This window comes from Phasianus colchicus, chromosome 3, assembly GCF_987193195.1.
Source record: "Phasianus colchicus chromosome 3, bPhaCol1.hap1.1, whole genome shotgun sequence".
In the NCBI taxonomy this organism is placed as follows: domain Eukaryota; kingdom Metazoa; phylum Chordata; class Aves; order Galliformes; family Phasianidae; genus Phasianus; species Phasianus colchicus.
Window position 1 is genome coordinate 2,637,570 of NC_143438.1, and position 18,226 is coordinate 2,655,795.

The 18,226-nt window shown below is 41.1% G+C and overlaps 1 protein-coding gene across 13 annotated transcripts in view; it reads right to left on the reverse strand.

The window, feature by feature from the left end:
* TNS3 (tensin 3) overlaps positions 1 to 18,226 on the reverse strand; it is a 212,186-nt gene that overhangs the window by 93,142 nt on the left and 100,818 nt on the right. For 12 of the 13 annotated variants that reach the window (XM_090136801.1, XM_031592014.2, XM_031592016.2 and 9 more), the window contains 3 exons: positions 16,154 to 16,195; positions 8,286 to 8,335; positions 3,807 to 3,987 (listed from right to left, as the gene is read on the reverse strand). In XM_090136801.1, the coding sequence (XP_089992927.1) occupies positions 3,807 to 3,987; positions 8,286 to 8,335; positions 16,154 to 16,195 (273 nt within the window). Of the gene's footprint in view, positions 1 to 3,806; positions 3,988 to 8,285; positions 8,336 to 11,916; positions 12,339 to 16,153; positions 16,196 to 18,226 lie in introns of those variants that run through there. The other variant, XM_031592020.2, reaches the window with a different exon arrangement.

Below are 18,226 nucleotides of genomic sequence, written 5' to 3' on the forward strand. Positions count from 1 at the left end.
CAGAAATATGTGGCGTAATTCAGCAGGAATTAAACCAAAAATACTTTCCACACGATTGCAGAGGAGAGTCTTATTCTTAAAATACAGAATTCTTATAATGTGCATTTAAACGGTGTAAGAAATCAATTACCTAATATTTTCAGAAAAGAAAATTGTGTGATTTGGTGAGAAGTTTTCTTTATCCATGTATCTTGGTATATTTAAGATCAGTTTACAAATCACGATTGATATGTCATCGCTGTATCAGATGCCAAATTGAAATAGGGGGACATAGCCAAGTTCCTGTGAAGCATATAGCAGAGACCAAACTCAGATACTACAGTAGCACGCCAGAAGAAGGCACTGAACCAGTGTTTCACATAAAGAAACAAACAAACAAACAAACAAAAAAGGCTATGGAATGCTTTCAAGAAAAGCATATGCAATAAATAGATGCAAATGGAAGTTTAATTGCATTCTTTTTAGCCTCTTTTTGTTTATTCAAGATTTCAATATTTTAGAAAGGAATTATAAACATAGAATATTAATTCTATGAAACTAAAAAGTCCTAAAATTTAGGTCAAAATCATCTAATAAGTAAAAAGTGAAGTAATTAAAAGAAATGAGCAGAGGAAAAGCAACTGCTTCATGCTATACACAGTGGAGAAGAAACATCCCCCAATTGTGTGCATAACATGAAAGGTGTACTGTGGTCGTTACAACTCTAAGTACCAGCAAGACAAAAATTCAGCAGTCTGGACCCATTTCAATAAGGATAATGGACAGACAGAGCAAGCAAGCAAAACTGCTTTATCAGTCAGGAACACACTAAAATCAGCAGAGGGCTGATGAGGACTACAGTGCAGGCCAAAGACAAATATGGGCAAAACATGATATGAACTAGAATTAACATGAACGGTTCTAACTAGAAAAACAGCAGCAGCACAGAAGTGTTAACACATCATTTACATATGCAAGACAAAGAAAATGCAAAACACTCGTATTAGTCTAACCAGTAACAAATATACATATGCTAAATACTCTGCTAAGAGGGGATGCTGAGAAGTTGGAGGTCCTTCTACATCTTCTACACTTCAGTGTTTACTGCTAAAGGTGCTCTTTAACATCGTTATCAATGACATTGATGGCGGAATTGAGTGCACCCTCAGCAAGTTTGCTGATGACACCAAGCTGAGTGGTGCAGCTGACACGGTGGAAGGAAGGGATGCCATTCAGAGGGACCTCTACAGGCTGGAAAGGTGGTTTCAGGTGACCCTGATGAGGTTCAACACGGCAAAATGCAGTTTTGCACTTGGGCCGGAGGAATCCCAGGCATCCCTACAGACTGGAAGGAGTGGTCCTTGAGAGCAGCCCTGTGGAGAAGGACCTGGGGTTCCTGATGGATGAAAAACTTAATATGAGCCTTCAGTGTGCCCTTGCGGCTCGGAAGGCAAATGGGATCCTGGGCTCCATCAAAAGAGGGGTGGCCAGCAGGGACAGAGAGGTGATTGTTCCCCTCTACTCTGCTCTTGAGAGGCCCCACCTGCACTACTGTGTCCAGGTCTGGAGCCCCCAGTACAAGACAGACAGGAAACTGTTGGAGAGTGTCCAGAGGAGCCACTAAGATGATCAGGGGACTGGAGCACCTCCCCTATGAGGACAGGCTGAAAGAGCTGGGCTTGTTCAGCCTGGAGAAAAGAAGGCTGCGGGGTGACCTCATTGCAGCCTTTCAGTACCTAAAGGGAGCCTACAAACAGGAGGGGAATCAACTCTTTGAAAGGGTAGATAATGGCAGGACAAAGGGAAATGGTTTTAAGTTGAGGGAGGGAAGATTTAGATTGGATGTCAGGGGGAAGTTCTTTACAGAGAGAGTTGGTGAGGTGCTGGAACAGCTGCCCAGAGAGGCTGGAGGTGTTCAAGGCCAGGTTGGATGGGGCCCTGGGCAGCCTGGTCTGGTATTAAATGTGGAGGTTGGTGGCCCTGCATGTGGCAGGGGGGTTGGAGATTCATGATCCTTGAGGTCCCTTCCAACCCTGGACATTCTGTGATTCTGTGAATCTATTTTAGCAGAGGGACTGGACTTGATGCATCTCCAAAGGTCCCATCCAACCCCTCCTATTCTGTGATACTGTAAAAAAATTCATTGGCGGTGTAGCCAATGAATTTTTTCTTTTTACAATTAGTAGAAGTGGGTTTGGAGCTCATTTTGCTTTTACAGAAGACATGATTATTAGTTTAGTCTACAGTATTTACCATCTGGTTTTTAATAACTTGCACATAAATGGGTCACTGTTCACAAACTTCTCAGTGTGCTCCTACATACACATGCCTAATTAGTTTCCTCTTTCTCTTTCTCTCTATGAGCCACAGTGGCGACAATTAACAGATAAATAAATCCTGGAGGAGTACATCAAGACAAGAAATTACAAATACTGATATATGTTATATTTTCTGCTGATCAAGTGAAAGCATAAAACTATTCTAATCAGCTTTAGTAGAACTTCTCAATTGCAGGGTTTTTGTTGCTGTTTCTGGTTGCTTTGTGTGGTTTTGTTTGGTGCTTTTTTTTTTCCCCACTTCTACACACATGCCTCTCAAACAAACTGAAGGCATCTTGGAAACATGAGAAACAACAGATACAGTTTAAAAATTAGCTCTCCAGCTCTACAACCTGGCTATAATTCGCGTGGCTATTTGAGAATTTGCAAAAAACTACTTGAACAATTAAACTTTCTTTCGACCAACCTAGCAGAATGCCAAAGTACTGGCTATAATATATAAATATTTTTAATAAATTGTAAAATAAACAAACAAAACAGATTGTAGTCCCACTTAGAGAAAGGGCATCTCCTCATCCTAAAAAAAGACTTATAATACAGACATCAAGATTTTGTAATACTAACAGGTGTAACTACTCCAGGTGCATCTTCAGGACAATAGCTAGCTCACAATGCATCTATGTCACCCTTGTTTCTGAGCAAAAGACTGCATACCTAAATTAGTAGGTGGAATCACACTAAAAACTTATTTTTACAATAAGTTTATGCTACTGAAGCTGTGAATTTGATTCCACTAACTTACATGCCATGATTAAAATACAGTTAATAGGCGAAGAAAAGTAGGCCTTAAGATACAATTCTCAAAACAATCAAGTATAATACAAGTATTTTAGGTTATAGATGTATTAGGCAGAAAACAGTACATGAAAGTAAGTTCAGATCATCATCCAAAATAATACTCTGCACGCAGAGCTCCTCTGAGATTTGCTAACAACCTAATTTCCTACAAAAAAAGAAATAGCAGGAAAAAAATCAAGTTAATTAGAAAGGACAGAACACAAATACAGTAACCCTAATTTTCTTTGTTACAGTTTCACAACACACACAAGCAGACACAGCCCAAGCACGATCACCAGTGACCATGAGATGCCCAAGCCGAGTACCCAGATTTAGCTGATTGCTAGAAAAAAATAATTAAAAAAAAAATGCATTCCACATTGCAACATATGGATCTTTTAAAAGTATGCTTTGGACAAGTCAGTGCAATTATTCTACAGCACTTGATTACCTACTATAAAAACAGTGACTGTAAGGGATTGCAGTGACAGCAGAATGGTATCTTTAATATCTGTCTTACCTAACAGCTTAAGACATTACCAAAAATCCAGTTCTGGCTTACAAAACTCTAAAGGTTTCTATGACTCTATGAAAGGTGGACCAACAACATTTTAGGTAAGTGACTTTCAGTTTATAGCAATACTCGTGACCCTACAAACAGTCTTCCTGCAAGACAGAAGAAGATGCAGCACAAAAAACTGATACACATACCAGGTAATTATTCCCATGTTTGGATTTGAGCATTCGTGTTACATCTTGTAGGTTGTGGAGGTAAGTTTCCTCAGAACAGTCAGCAGGGAAGGATACAGCAATGATCCGTTCCGTGATGTAAGTGAGGTCAAGTTCATAGCCTTCCTCCATAATGTGATCAAAGTCTGCACTTCGGCACTTTCTGTGAAGAAATTAAATGAAGCAGTTCAGAACAAAGCAGCAGGAAATAAATAGTATATTAATGAGAAGAAACTGCAACTTGGACTCACACAATCAGCATCTGATTTTTTTCAGAATTTATACTGAAAATAAAAAATTATTGAATACCATAAAGCTCAAATTCTTCAGTATGTAAATGAAGTAGCTAAATACCAGAGTTCTTCACATCAAAACTATAATGAAAAAAAAAAAACCCCTCTGCAATCAATAATACAGAAAAACAATAAGGTTAATATAAGCAATTTTTATAAACTCCAGCACAAAAAAAAAGTAGGAGTAGAAAAAAAAACAAAAAACCCACAATATACAAACATGACTGCACATCTCTGTCCTTCTATAGAATTCTGCAAATGCTTTCTGAACTGGTAGATTTACTGGCTGTCTCTGAAACACTGCAGATAGACTCCATCTTGAAATCTGCTCTGAGTAACACTTGGTGGATCTAAAACTAGCCCCCAAACTGTAATACACACATGCAATTAATCTCACAGGTTAGTCAGTTTGCTATTTCTCCAGGTTGAATGTGAAAACAGCCACCTTACCTTAATGGAATAATCAGAAGATGACAGTCGTAAATTAGGTGTGAATGGGGAAAGGAATAAAAACAGACTTGCTATGATGAGCTTAGGAGCAGCACTCCAGAGTCAGGGGTGAGACCAATAGCCCAGATGAAGTGCATCTACACTAACGCACACTGCATGAGCAATGAACAAGAGGAGCTCAAAGCCATGGTGCAACAGGAGAACTATGACTCAACTGCCATCACTGAAACATGGTGGAATCATTGTCAGAACTGGGGTGCTGCAATGGAGGGCTATAAGCTCTTTAAAAGAGATAGGCAAGGAAAGAGGGGCAGTGGGGTGGCTCTCCATGTCAGAGAGCGTTTCAACTGAATAGAGCTCAATACAGGTAATTGTAACATAGAGTCATTATGGGTGAGGATAAGGGAAAGGCCAACGAAGCTGACACTCATAATGACTCGACTGACATCCTAGCAGGAGTCTGTTATAGACCACTCAACCAAGATGAAGAGACAAAGAGTTCTTTCTATAGGCAGCTTGCAGAAGTCAGGTCAGTAGTGCTGGTTCTTGTGTGGGAGTTGAACTCGCTCAGCATCTGTTGGAAATACAGCAGAGAGAAAGCAGTCTAGGAATTTCCTGGAGTGGACAGAAGAGGACTTCCTGATACAAGTGGTAAGAGTCTACTAGAGAAACACTCTGTTAGACCTGCTGTCTGCAGAGAAGGAATGGTTGGAGATGCGGTGGCTGGAAGCTGTCTTGGGCATAGTGACTATAAAATCAGGGTCAGAAAAAAATGGTATCCTGGAATTCTGGAGGCTACACTTCTGTTTAGAACAGATAGGAGAATCCCTTGGGAATCAGTCCTGAAAAGCAAAGGGGTACAGGATGGCTGAACATTGTTCAAGAAGAAATCTTAAAGGCTCAGGAACAGGCTATCCCCATGTGCCATAAGATGAGCTGGTGGGGAAGAAGTCTGGCCTGGTAGAACAGGGAGCTTTTGCTGAGACTTAAAAAAAAAAAAGAGTGTTTATGATCTTTGGAAGAAGAGTCATGCAAACTGGGAAGAGTATAAGGATGCCTACGCTGAGGGAGAATTAGAAAAGCAAAAGCCTAGCAAGAACTTCATCTGGCCACCACTGTTAAAGACAAGAAAAAAACGTTTTTGCACATATATTAACAGGAAGAGGGGAGCCAAGGAGACTCTCCTGTGTTTACTAGATGCAGCAAGGAACACTGTCACTGGGGACAAGGAAAAGTCTGTGGTTCTCAATACCTTCTTTCTTTCTATCTTTAACAGTTACACCACTTATTTCCAGGGTACTCAGCCTCTTGAGCTGGAACAGTAGGATAGGGAGCACAATACCCACAACTTAGGAGGAAACAGCGAGCTGATACTCCAACTGGCCTGTCACATGTCCATGGGGCCAGACAGAATCCACCCAAAGGTACTGAGGGAGCTGGCAGAGGTGACTGCTAAACCATTTTCCATCATTTATCAGCAATTTAAGTCAACTGGGGGTGAAAATGGATCTGGGGGTCTTAGTTAACAGCCAACTGAACATGAGCCAGCAACATGCCCAGCAGACCTAGAAGGTCAGTGCTATCCTCGCCTGTATGAGAAACAGTATAGTCAGAAGGACTAGGGAGGTGATCGTGCCTCTGTACTTGAAACTAGTGAGGCCACTCCTTAAGTATCATGTTCAGTTTTGGGTCCCCGACTACAAGAAAGACACTGAGACTCTGGAGCGTGACCAGAGAAGGGCAACAAAGCTGGTTAAGGGTCTGGATCCAGGTAATTACAGGCCAGTCAGCCTCACCTCTGTCCCTGGAAAGGTGATGGAACAGATTGTGCTGGATGCCATCTCCAGACAACTGGAAGAAAAGGAGGTTATCAGGAGTAGTCAGCACGGGTTCACCAGGGGGAGGTCGTGCTTGACCAACCTGGTAGCCTTCTATGATGTTGTCACTGGCTGGGTGGATGGGGGGAGAGCAGTGGATGTAGTCTACCTTGATTTCAGCAAGGCATTTGACACTGTCTCCCACGACATCCTTATAACAAAGCTGAGGAAGTGTGGATAGATGAGTGGACAGTGAGGTGGGTTGAGAACTGGCTGACTGGCAGAGCACAGAGGGTTGTCATTGGCGGTGCAGAGTCTGGTTGGAGGCCTGTAACCAGCGGTGTTCCCCAGGGGTCGGTGCTGGGACCGGTCCTGTTCAACATCTTCATCAATGACCTCGATGAGGGGGTAGTGGCCACCCTCAGCAAGTTTGCTGATGATACGAAGTTGGGAGGATTGGCTGACATGCCCGAAGGCTGTGCTGCCATTCAGCGAGACCTGGACAGGCTGGAGAGCTGGGCAGTAAGAAACCAGATGAGGTTTAACAAAAGCAAGTGTAGAGTCTTGCACCTAGGGAGGAATAATTGCATGCACCGGTACAGGTTGGGGGATGACCTGCTGGAGAGGAGCTCTGCAGAGAGGGACCTGGGTGTCCTGGTGGACAACAGGTTGGCCATGAGCCAGCAGTGTGCACTTGTGGCCAAAAAGGCCAATGGCATTCTGGGGTGCATTAAAAAGAGCGTGGCCAGCAGGTCGAGGGAGGTGATCCTCCCCCTCTACTCTGCCCTGGTAAGGCCTCATCTGGAGTACTGTGTCCAGTTCTGGGCTCCTCAGTACAAAAAAGACAGGGATCTCTTGGGAAGAGTCCAGCGGAGAGCCACAAAGATGGTGAAGGGCCTGGAGCATCTCCCCTATGAAGAAAGGCTAAGTGATCTGGGTCTGTTTAGCCTTGAGAAGAGAAGACTGAGAGGGGACCTGATCCAGGTCTATAAATACCTAAGGTGTGGGGGGCAAAGTGGTGAGGCCAGACTCTTTTCAGCAGTGTGCGGAGACAGGACAAGGGGAAATGGCCAGAAGCTGGAGCATAGGAAGTTCCGCACCAATGTGCGCAAGAACTTCTTTACGGTGAGGGTGACGGAGCACTGGAACAGGCTGCCCAGGGAGGTTGTGGAGTCTCCTTCTCTGGAGATATTCAAGACCCACCTGGACGCCTACCTGTGTGACCTGGTGTAGGGAGCCTGCTTTGGCAGGGGGGTTGGACTCGATGATCTCTGGAGGTCCCTTCCAACCCCTACGATTCTGTGATTCTGTGATTCTGTGGAACACGAGTCTTATGAAGAGAGGCTGAGGGAACTGGGATTGTTTGGTCTCGAGAAGAGGAGGCTTAGAAGATCTTATCCCTCTCTATAATTACCTGAAAGGATGCTGTAGCAAAGTGGGGATCTGCCTCTTTTTCCAAGTAACTAGAGACAGAACAAGAGGGAATGGCCTTACATTGCATCAGGGGTGGTGGAATATTAAGAGAAATTTATTCTCAGGAAGAGTGCTGAGATACTGGAAGGGGCTGCCCAAGGAGGTGGTGGAGTCACCATCTGTGGAGGTGTTCAGAAAGGGTAGATGTCACACTGAGAGTCATGGTCTAGAGTAACTACAGGCATAGCTTGATGGTTGGCCTAAAGCATATTAATGGTCTTTCCAATCTTAATGATCCTATGATAAGGCAAAAGCAAGCTCTTCATGTAAGCCCAGTTCTTTTCTCAAAGGACTATATAAATGTTCTTTGCACAGCAGAATATGTCTTGCAGAAGGCTGTTCTTAAAAATCTAAACCACAAATAACAAAACCTAAAACATGACAGCAATATGTGAATTTATCACACCAAATATTAAAGAAATACCTACTGTGATCCTTTGTCACAACTGAAAGAGTTCTTCAAAACACTGCTGGAATTCTGAAACAAATAAAATAGAAAGGTCAATACAGTAACTTTCTTGTTGTGTTTATGTCAATGTTACCATCTTTTTTCCTCACTTTTATTATGATCCTACTGTGGAAAATTATAACAATAGGATAAGAGAATATCATTTTCTTACATTTTAACCACAACTGTAAACACTGTGGTTATGACCAGTTTATGTCCAGCTCTTCATGCAGAACATACATGAAGTCACTACTGTCAGAAAAGTACTGGCTGCCTAACACAGTTAAAGTCTTTTGTGCTTTCCATGATAACTGTGCACTAAGATGAGAACAGACGTTCAGTGGATTTCTGAGAAACTGGAGCTTGTATTTCTGTATAAACCCATTAAGCTGCCATCGTGAAAATAGTGAAAAGCATACTGAATTTATTCCAGTAACAGTACTGCAAGTCTGAGCAGAACAAAGAGAATAAATGATTTTGCTTTGTGAGAATTTACTGCGTCATTTCTGTAGTCCTTTTTCTTCAGTAACAGCAAACATGCATTAGAGTGCCATAATTTTCTCCCACATTAACCTTATAAATAGCATTTCTCTAATTAAATTTTAGCTATCTAAGAATTCAGTATTAATGTGATAGTCACCTAAGCTCCCTTTGTACATGATGGAGGGAAATGAAGACACCCAGAAGGGACAGGATCCTTCCAGTATAATTTTTAGAAAAAAAAAAAAAGATAGCTGTTGCTGCACTAACATTAAATAAAAGGGGAGAAAATATTTAACATCTTTTTATACAGAAAATCAGAAATTCATTTCAATATCAACTAACTTCATTAGGAGAAAGATTTCATCCATCTTTCTGCCCTGACTTTATATTTAGTACACAGAAAAATGCACAGAAAAGATTATATAGAGGAAGTGTAAGAGCTGCAACAGTAATGACCTACCTATTTTGGCTACACGTACAATGTATTTCCAAACCAAGTGATTTCTGCTAGGCTTTAAAACTTTCTACTCAATGGTCTAAAGCTAGGACACATCCAAGCACAGGAGTAGCATGTCCCCTCCCAAAACTTCTGGTTATCAGCTGTTTCTGTCAGTTTCAAACATCTGATGGCATAAGGTACACCTCATTGAGGTGCTTGGTTCCAGTTCCACAAATTCCTCTTAAATAAAACTACAGAAAACAGGAACATTTTGTGGCATTTTCAGCTTCTTTTTACTCAATCCTTTCTTGGGATCTTGAAGACTGCAGGTAATACTCCATGCGTGCTACAGTAAGTAAACAACTGTAATAAGTTTTTACAGCATTTCTCACAAAAGGAAGGTCAGTAATCTGTACAGAACAGAAAGGCACGGAGAAGACCATGCATAAAGGGAAGAGCATCCCCATCCATGGGCAGCCATTTAAGACAGCAACTGCAGGCTGGTACCCCCCAGAATGGATGACTTCAAAGAAAATCTTGTGAAACTAGACCTGATTTTCATTTAGTGTTGGGGTATAACAGGGAAGAAAAAATAATGGCTCAAAATGGGGTGTTTAATTACACTGTACTTCGCGAGTTGCCAGTAGGACAGAATACCCAGATACTGTTCTTCCTTTGTGTTTCTCACACAGTTCTTTCCTCCTGCTTCAAGGGAATTGCCTGGCAATGCAAACAGTATATCAGTCATCTGAGAGGCAGATTTCTGAACACAGAAAACTTCAATTTATCTACAAATTCACTGTAAAGGATTTTCAGGTATACAGACACACAGATAAAATCCAATTACATAAAAAATATCCCTAAGTAACAAAAGAGAGTTATTTGGCCATATAAATTTAGCTACAGTCTTTCCACAAAAGCCAGGGGTGAAGCAATTGCTTTTCAAGTGACAACTGTCTTCTCTCTAGACACAGAATCATGCCACTGAGCAACAGTTTCAGTGGGTCCTGTGCCATTGCCCTTTCCCTGTGAAAACTCAAGTCATGCAGCTCTTTCTTTTCACAGCCTCCTTACTGATCCTTTTATCATCTTTGGTTACTGCATCCAGTTTGTTGTAGAGCCAGTTCTATCCACTTCGGGGTACTGCAGAAAAAACAGGACAATGAACTACACCAATCATTCAGGTGTTTCGTGATGATGACTCCCTACTGAAACAGCTTAAAAAAAAAAGCTGCAGTGAAACATAAGCTTCCATTTCTTGGAAGAGAACGAAAATTTGCAGAATCTTTTGGTGTCTGTTTTTAGATTGATTTCTAATGTGATAAGGAAAAAACGTGCACTGTGAATATAAATGTCTTTCTGTTAGTGTATATCTATTTTTACAGTATATATTTTAATATATAAATAAAACTGCTTTGGAGTTGACTCTCACTTCTACTCATCATTTCTACTACAAGTTGCTATTTGTTTAGTAGTACTCTCTGATTCTGTTCTGTACAATGAACCTGCAAAAAATGCAGGGGTCAGTATTGGGACTGATGCTCTTTAATATTTTCATCACTGACATAACAGTGGAATTAAGTACACACACACATTTGAGAGATGGGATGGCATGCAGAGAGATTTAGACAGGTTTGACCAAAGGGCCCAGAAGAACCTCACGAGGTTCAAGAAATCAAACCTTGGTCTTGCACCTCGGTTGCGGCAACCCGCATTATTAATACAAGCTGGGGGGTGAAAGGGTGGAGCACAGCCCTGCCAAAAAGAAACTAGGGGTACTGGTGGATGGGAAGCTGAACATGAGCCAGCAATGTTTCCTTGCAGCTCAAAAAGACAAGCATAGCCTGCACTGCCTCAAAAGAAGTATGACCGGCAAGTCAGGAGAGGTGATCCTGCTTCTCTACTCTACACTAGTGAGACCTCACCTGGAGTACTGCATCCATGTGCTGAGTCCTCAGTAAAGGAGAGAAATGAACCTGTTGGAGCACGTCCTGACAAGGGCCACAACAAGGATCAAAGGGATGGAACACCTCTCCTATGAGGACAGGCTGAGAAAGCTGAGGTTGTTCACACTGGAGATGAGAAGGTTCCAGAGAGACCTGATACCAGCCTATCAAGATCTAAAGGGCAGCTGTAAGAAAAAAGGGACAGACTCTTTGATTCTTTGATACAGCAAGGGGGAACGGTTTCAAACTATAAGAGGGAAGATTCAAACTGGATATTTGAAAAACATTTTTTACAATAAAGCTAGTGAAGCACTGGAGCAGTTTGTCCAGAGGTGATGGATGCCCTGTCCTGGGAACATTCAGGTTCACACTGGATCATGCTCTGAGCAACCTGATCTAGCTGTAGTTGTCCCAGTTCATTGCAAGAAAGCTGTACTAGAAGTCTTGTAAAGCTCCTTTCCAACTCAATTCTATGATTTGATGAAGTAGCACCTCCTGCAGAATTTACAAATCCCAGCTTGATGTTTTCCTGGTAAAACCAGCCTGACCTCTAGTTGCTAGCAAAGCTGCTTCCATCCTTCTTCCCTAAAACACATCATCAAGACAGGCCAGGCTGCCCTGTACAAGTGAACTGTAGAGCTCTGTAGTTTAGTTCTGGGGCACTTACATTTGGAGATTCATCTGCCAATCTGATTGGGATAGCAAAAAATCAAGCAAAGCAGAAAGATCATTTTCCAACTCACCTATTCCCAAAGCTTAAAAGTTTCTTGCACAGCTGGGAGTCCAACCCATTTCCTCTTGGCCTCTTTAAATAATTGAAGTTTGTAATTAAGAAAAGGCACGTAACAGTTTTTTTCTACTAAGGGTACTTCAAACAAGAATACTGAATGTGCTCAAAGTCCATACTTAAGAATGGAGTATAATTAATGCTTTACTTCACATAGAGCTATACAAATACATATTCATAGGTGGAAATTCTAGTATTTCTGAACCCTTAGTGTCAAGATTGAGATTTCACACTGAATGTCACAAAGCTAACAAACCAGCCCTAACCACTGCTGCACAACACTACAGAAAAACTTTGGCAGATGCAATCTGTCTCTTGCACACAGAGCAGGAACACACCATCACAGGTGAGTTAGCCATGGCAACACGCAAACTACAAACGTAGCCAGGATACTCAGAAGTTTCTTTTAAGTCATTCCAGGTGAGTTCCATCTCACTAGGAAGTAACATGCATACCTCCCTTAATACACACCATCATGTCAATAGTAGACATTTCGCAGCACTGTATTATTGTATGCTATTATATCAGAACAGAAAAAGATGAGTAGTACAGAGAGCTCACTGCATCTGTTGACAAAAAGGTGAGAGTAGGTCACAGTGCTGCTCAAATAATACTAAGATTACTCAGAGAGAGATCTAAGAAGCTATATCACCCAAGTAGGACAGCAAAGAAATTGACCAACACTTCAACACTGTCATTAAGGGAAGCAGACAAGCAGATCAGAAGAAAGCTAGCAATCACACGGTGTTTACTCCATCTCTGAGGCAGTGTGACACTGGAAGTACAGAAAAAGCCATTCTTGTTCCAGTGAAAATGCATTCAGGGATTATTATTTTTTTAAATAAAGACAGACCATATTGCTATTTCAATCATCTCTCCTCAGATTGATATAAAGCTGCAGCAAAGACGACTTTTATACAATTTGTAAGAAATCTTTTCGCTTGCATACAAATGGTGGAAGAGAGAGCAGAAAGGACAGTAAAGCCACTGTGAAAGCCTTATCTACAGAACAGAACAAAGTCCCCAGGAAAGTAAAAGCCCAAGTAGCGCGATGTGAGCTTTGCACATTGCTACCATTCCTTTTCTGTATGTAAACTTCTACCTCTAACCTTACAGCTGTTTCACACAGCTCCCTGCAAGAGCAGAGTTGCACTGGGAAACTTACTATGTCTGTATTAAAGTGTTATCATATTAAGTATTATGTAAGGAATTTACCTCTAAACTAAAACAATACATGTGCTCCACCTGTGGTTGTAGTACAGTTTCATAATTACTTCAAAGATCTGAATGAGTTTTCTGAATGAATACTACCCACAGGCAATTAAACTAAGCACAGAAGATGCAGTAGGACACAAAAATATCTACATTAATTCACACCAAATGCATTAAAGAAGAGCTCTGTACAAGTCCTGTACAGCATGACTTTGTAACACCTAACCCGAAATTCCGCTATGTATAAACTTGATTTCCTCACTCTGTAAAAAGAACAGTGATGTCCACAGTGGAAAGAAAATAACGTGGTGGCAAAAAGGAAGACTTCAGAAGAAGATCTCTTGAGTTTCTGTCTGACTTAGCTGAAGATGCAAACTGAAATAAACTTTCATCCCAAATTTAGCCCCTTGCTAAGAGGTAACCACATGTACTGATGCTAATTCTTGGACAGAAAGAGACAAAACCACTTCTGGCACTTCTTAAAACAAGAAGCCTCATTTATTTGGTTTTACATTATGTCCGCTTTGAAATGCAATAAAACATTGGTTCTGACACTGCATAGAATTCAAGCAAAACTCTCTATATTGATGGTTACACAGCAATAGGGGTTGATGTTAGAAACATCCTTTTAGTAGCCACATCGGTGGGTGAAAGCAATAGAGTTTTTCCTCTCCTGGACCAGACATTACGGAACAAGATGGAAAGGAGATGGGAGAAGAGAGAAGAAATCCCAGAGCAAAAAAAATATTCAGCCAGGTTAAATCAATCTCTTCCAATTTTGATAAGAAAACAAAAGGAGAACAAGAGTATATGATGGTCTCACACTAAGCTGCACCACACTGCTCTTTCAATCCCCCTCCTCAAAACATCACAAGGAGAACATATGACGAATAAAGGCTCAAAGGTTGAGGTAAGGACAGGAAGATCACTCACCAATTACCATCATAGACAAAAGAGACTTTGCATGGGGAGATTAATGCAATTTATTGCCAAGTAATAACCGACTAGACTATAGAGTAGAACAGTGAGGACTCAAAGCAATTTGAAACACCTTCTTTCATCATCCACCCTATTCTACCTCCTCCTCTCAAGCAGTGCAGGGGAACAGGGAATGGAAACTGCTGTCAGTCCATAACACTTTGGCTCTGCTATTCCTTCATCTTTACTCTCATCCCCTGCTCCATCGTGGGATTCATCCCACGGGACACTGTCCTTCCTAAACAGATCCCACGTGGGCTTCCCACAGTTCTTCAAGAACTGCTCCAATATGGGTTTGTACCACAGGCCCATCCTTCAGGAGCAGACTGCTCCAGCATAGGTCCCAGACTTCCTGCTCCACCACACACTCCTCTCTACTGGCTGCAGCTCTAGGGCCTGCTCCTGGCTCATCCAGGCAGTAGCTGCATCTAGCCCTACTGTAGACATCACTTTCTTATGAATCCCACAGTCTTCCAGCTTTATACATCCCCTGTTTTCCCAAACAAGGATGGTCATTCCTAGTGCATTAGTTGGTAACTTTTTTCTTTTCTCCAACAACCTGCTCACACACATCCACGTTCTGAGTACCACTCTGTGAGAAGTAGCTAGTAAATATTTCAGGCACTGTATCAATGGAGCAATACTAACCAGTACAAAATACACTAGGTGAGAATGCCAACAGCCTGCCACTAAGACTGTCTTCTAAGTGGCTGGAAGTGCATGAGCTACAGAAAAAAGAAAAAAAACCCTGAGAGGAGAAGCATCTTGGCTTGTCTAATAAGTTATCAGTACAAAAACGACCAGCTCTTTCAGATACAACAGAAAAAGCTAAAAGTGCTCAACTAACAGAAAATTGTCTGCAATTAGCTTCCTCACTGTAAGTTCACTAGATATCTGTGGGTAATATTATAGATGCAACTAAAGAGATGGCCTGAGTTGTAGAAAAAACATTATTGCTACCCCAAGCAAACAAACTGTACCACTAATAAAGAAACCTCTGTGAAAGTCTCCTGCCTATGTATGTATGCAGCCAAGGATCAGAACTTTTTACATTCTGCAACTGACATCAGAAGAAGCCTGCAATACTGAACTACAGGCAGCAATGGAAAACAAAAGCAATGTGCACAAGGGCACTATGAAACAGATGTTCATTTACTGCAATAGAGAGCTGTTCCTGAATGGAATAATGAATCGGTGAAGACCATGTTTTCAAGTCCTTCCTTCTGCTTCTTCTTAAATGTCAATTTCACCTTTCCAGAGGTGAATCAAATGCCTGCACCACAGAGTTAACTATCTGTATCTCCCACGACTTATTTCAGCATCAAAGAAACTTGACATTTCTAATGAAATGACAAAGGATCCCAAAAATTCTTTTGTTCTTTCCTTGTTTCACTTATTTCAGAGACTGTGATAGAAGTATAAGTGCTATCAGTATTGAAATATGGAATACTTCCCATTTGCAGAAATTTGTTCATCACTCAGAAGATCAAGTTTTGCTGCACTAAATGCATTTACTACCACTTGTACCGTTAACACTAAGAAGCAATGATAACAAAGAGCTGGGAGGGGACATTTCATTTGTTCTGTAAGTAACACAGCACACTAGAACAAATTAAGGCAAAAGGATACTATACTGACCACAATAAAAAACTTACACTTTTCTTGCTATAAAAAACCTGTCTAGAATATCTTAAGACCTTTGAATGCAATCAGTCTACAAAGATTTTAATATTTCTCTTTAATTCTCCATTACCTGACTTCAAAATAAGGAACACAGAGTCCATTACCTGGACAGAAGGGGGGTGAATGGGACGGTGGGCACGACACTACGTAGCTAGGAATCCTAATCAAAGACAATTTCACACAGTGTAGAAACCAAAGTGTGTGCTCTGAAAAAGGCTGGCAAAGACTTTGTGAGGATGTAATAAAAATGAATAACCACAGAAAGTAAATAAATCAGGCCAAGTAAAGGAAAAATAAATAAATAAAATGCAATTACTTACAGTTCTGGTTACATGATTTTCAAAGGCTTCCGAGTTATTTGCCTGCAAATGAGAAAAACAAGCTTTATTTTTCCAGCTAATTTAAACGTGTGCTAACAAAGCCCTCCTAGTGTATTCAAACAACAAATGAAACCATTTGTTCAGAAGTATGCATATATTCTACAGTATTAATAATCAAACTACCTGTCAAACACATACAGAACACGAACTGGTTTTACGTCAATACTCCCTGAATTCACATCTTTTAAGCCAACATTCAGCACTGAGGGTTCTTTACTCCAAGTTACAGCATACACAGAAAGAAAGGTATGAAACTGTGCATTCCCTTGCACTTGTTCAGTCTCCCACCCTTTGCCTTTCTATGGAACAGAACACACATGTGGGTGTTGATAAAAGTGAACCACACAGGCACAGTGTAAGTACTCAGTAAAATCTAGGTTCACAGCTTTAAAACACATTAAGTTCTATCTGTTGAAGTTTAAAATAAACATTTTCTAAAATTCAGAATCTACTACTATGAAAATACGACAGGAAAAAAAAAAATCACCAGAGGTAAAATCATCCATCAGTGCATTATTTTAAATTATAACTACAATCACGAGCACAAAATTAAGGCAATGTAATGCAACAGTAAAATTGGATTAAAAGATCTCAAAATGTCTGCTGACGAGTCCAATAACGACAAAATCTGGCATTTCATAAAATAACCTAGATTCAGTATTTCACTATTCAGGATTATATTGTGAGAATAACACAACCATTTCACCTTACAAAAAAAAAAAAAAACAACAACACTAATGAGAGAATTAAGTTATAATGGAACTAAACTAGTGCTATGGAAGACTTTACCAAACTTCACTGCATTCTGATTCACAAACCTGGAAGAATTCCACTGTGCATAAGGAAATATCTAATGTTTAACTAATTAAAATTATTGTTTCAAGAGAAAATTTCAAATTCTGCGCAAAACACCAACAAGGTTTTACCCAAAAAGCCAATAAGATTACAGCCACTCTGCTGTGTACACATCTCAAACTCCTTTTGTTTATTCCCCATGCCATGTGTATTTGCATTTTAGGCATCTTAGTTGAGTCTCTGATCAAACTTTTATTCAGTAAGTGGCTGGAATTCTTCATGCTGCTTCTCAGGAGATCTCCTGTTGACTTCTGATCCTTCTTCTGGCTTTAGGCATTGAACCAATAAAAGTCAAATGAGGCTCCCCCTCTACAAGCAACTTTAGTTGAAAGCTCGCTTTATCAGCTTCGCAAGCCTGTAATTAAAGATGTTCTTCCCCTTCTTTGACAAACAGACCCCATCAGTTCCCCAAAAAAAGCCAAATCCCTGGATATGACACAACCACACCATACATTGATCTGCATGTTCTACTGGTTCTTGCAAAGCCTTTTCCTTTAACCAGTAGGAACAAAAAGAAGACCACCTGCACAGCACAACCTTTTACAAATGCTCCCAAACTCAAAAAGGTTTCTGTAGTCCTTCATGATACACCTTGGACTGCTTGGACTGTCCTTGACAGTGCTGTTGATGCCCACATGAAAGAACCAGTTTACAGTAGTCTATGTGCTCTATAAGGGTTACTAGTCTCTAGCATCCTTAACATAAACCCTGGGTAGGTAACATACCCCTCTTGAGACTGGGTCAGGATGGCATATGTCTGTCCTCTGTACCTCCCAGATGAGGGCCACCTACAACTATCACCTGCTGTGTATTCTTCATTGCACTGGCTGTTACACAGGGAGAAGACCAGGCTGGCTTAGTTGAAGCGAGGTCTTCAGTCCATACAGAAGTGAGATAGTTCTGCAAAAGCAGCTGAGGCTCCGGGACAAGCCTCTTTTTCCTCCTTCTTCTGGAATTACTGTAAGTGAGGTTGGATGTGGGTTTGGGCAACTTGATCTAGTGAGAGTAATCAGAGTCCTGGGAAGAGGTGGGGTGTAACGTTCTACTGAAGTCCCTTACAAGCCAAAGCATTCTGATTCTTCTGTTCAAACACCTAGCTGATCAAGGCTGGATTCTCATGATCCATAAACTTCAAGACAGCAAAGTAACCAACAGCTT